We start from the raw sequence: 2,500 nt of genomic DNA on the forward strand, positions 1-2,500 counted from the left end.
CGCGACTGCTGTCCTGCATGCATAAACACGTGCGCTTGCAAATCTGGCGATAGCAGAAAATCTTGCGTGCGTGCACCAAAACAGGCACGCACGTACATACCTGCGGTGTGTGTTGCGGTTGCTGTTGACATGACCCTGGCCGGTGCAGCCAGGAGTTGGACACTTCAGCACATTCTCATGCATGGCCAGAACTGAGAAGACAAAACAGAAACAATGTTTTTGTTTGATGCCTATTCCCAACTCTTCTCATCACTTTACGCCAGTGGTTGTCCAACCCTTGGCTTTCCAAGTACCACCATAATAACCAACATTCAAATACAGTAGTGTAGTAGGCCTAAGTATTCATTAAAAACCAGGCAGAGGCTTTATTTAACAATACTATACTTCATATTTTTGGCCAGTGTAACATTGCACACAGTTTGAATGAATCCATTTGGAGTGTTTGTCTACATGAATATGCAAAATATATGCTTATTATTAGAACACAATACCGGGAGGAGGAGATGCAAATATATCGTGAATTCAAGACTATAAGCCGCTACTTTTTTCCGGCTTATAAAACAGTGTGGCTCATTTTTTTTTGTTAAATGTTAAAAACACAAGAAAATACAACGAGAAGGTGTTACATTGTTTGTGCTATGGCGCCATCTTTTGGACGAGTTCTCTCAATGCAGGCACTGCTGTGTCCTTCCATTTATCGATAGTGCTTTTTTTTTGTTTCCAACTGGAGCGCTGTTTAGTCTTCTAACCGTCCATAGCGTTTCTACTCGATTGGATTCTTCATTCTTCACTCCAAGCAATGTTTGTAAGTTTTACAATATGACTAAAACAATTCTTATGTACCGAACCGTCCCATTTGTGATGCCTGTAGGAGTGTTTTCATGCACATTTGTACGCGCTACCGTAATGTAATCACGCTAGCATTGTTAGCATTAGCTGATATGCTAACACGTTTACGAGTGTCTGTGTTAGTGTTATTAACTTACGATGGCATTCTTTTTGTATTGTTTCAGTTTCACAAATTCTTCAGTAAATTCACCAAAACGTCACTGTGGAGTTATTGAGTCTGTTTAGCTGATTGGAGAGCTAGCTTGCGCAGCTAGTGGGTCCATGACGATGCCTTCTGATTTGTTTGATCACCCGTTTTACTGCCGTGTTACAGACAGCGTTTGGGAACAATTAAGGTATGTAAATAAACATTTACAGAATATTTCTGTGTAAATAACTAATTTCACAAGGTAATATCTGCGTCTTGTAGTCCGGTGCGGCTAATATATGGAAACATACTTTTCCCCTTAAAATGTATTGGGTGCGCTCTATAGTCCGGAAATACGGTAATCATTTAGCACTCACAATGTGATTTATCAAATCTGAGAGGGTTCTGAAGCTACTGTTTCTGCGTCTATAACTAGCACATTTGGAATGTACGCACAAACTGGCACAGTTACGCACAATCGGCAGTGAGAAAGAAGTTTTAGACATATCGTCTGTTCAGCATAATAATTTTATGATTTTATAGCTGCTGGATCATTTAAAAGATGGATGAAAACAAATTCAATTCTTTTGTTTTGGTGTCTGCTGGATTTTCAATTTTTTTTAATGGTGTTTGTTATTTCATATAGTAAATATATTTGATATAATATAATACAATATATTATTAGTATAGTAAAAAAAAATTTTTTCTTGCAACATGCATTATTTGCATTCGGATCATTCCAGCGCATCATCTCAGTAATTGATGAAAAAAAAAAAAATGAAAAAAAGGTTTTGTTGTCTAGCTAGCGCTTCAATATAGTCAAGATTATTTTTGTGTGCCGCATTTTCCACAACACAAACTATACGGCACCGTTTGGAGCATTTGATGCCATGGATGTGGAGAGAAATTAGTGTCTTCATGGTGACAGCACCACTTTTTTTTATCAATTAGTAGATCACTCTCAACACGCCCACTAAAAGTACTCGCAATTTTACACCCAGTATTTGGAACATATTTGGATTCTAATAGATCAGGCCCTTAAAGTCTTATTTTCTTTTATATTTGCAATATTGGGGTCTTAAGGTGAGAAGGCTTTTTTATGTTAAAAAACATTAACAGTTATTTTGTGCTCCAACTGTGAAAATATCCAATTTACAAATAATAATTATTTAGTGGAAATGTATTTCATGGCCCGGAACCAATTAACAGCAAACAACAAGGGAGTACTGTAATCTAAATGGCTGCTTTCAACAACAAACTTTAATAAATGTCATGATAAGTCTAAAATGTTGTGAGTAAAACTGAATTGACTCACTTTCAGGGGGGATCCTGTCCTTGTGGGGACACCCTGACAGGCTGCGATGGTGGGGGTAGAGGCCGGTCACGTGACCTGTCCCGTCACACCCCGGAGTGGGACACTTGATCTCCCGCTTCTCCGGCCGACTGCTCTCTGCGAGGACAGGAAGGAGGACAAGATGGAGGACAAAAGCAAGTTAGCGCCATCAGACAGTCTGCTTGGCAGAG

The 2,500-nt window shown here is 39.0% G+C and overlaps 1 protein-coding gene across 6 annotated transcripts in view; it reads right to left on the reverse strand.

Moving 5' to 3' along the window:
* LOC133653482 (myelin transcription factor 1-like) overlaps nt 1-2,500 on the reverse strand; it is a 154,999-nt gene that overhangs the window by 66,927 nt on the left and 85,572 nt on the right. For all 6 annotated transcript variants that reach the window (XM_062052795.1, XM_062052796.1, XM_062052793.1 and 3 more), the window contains 2 exons: nt 2,292-2,426; nt 101-191 (listed from right to left, as the gene is read on the reverse strand). In XM_062052795.1, coding sequence (XP_061908779.1) covers nt 101-191; nt 2,292-2,426 — 226 coding nt within the window. The remainder of the gene's footprint in view (nt 1-100; nt 192-2,291; nt 2,427-2,500) is intronic.

The sequence above is a fragment of the Entelurus aequoreus genome, linkage group LG07 (assembly GCF_033978785.1).
Source record: "Entelurus aequoreus isolate RoL-2023_Sb linkage group LG07, RoL_Eaeq_v1.1, whole genome shotgun sequence".
NCBI classification, from domain to species: domain Eukaryota; kingdom Metazoa; phylum Chordata; class Actinopteri; order Syngnathiformes; family Syngnathidae; genus Entelurus; species Entelurus aequoreus.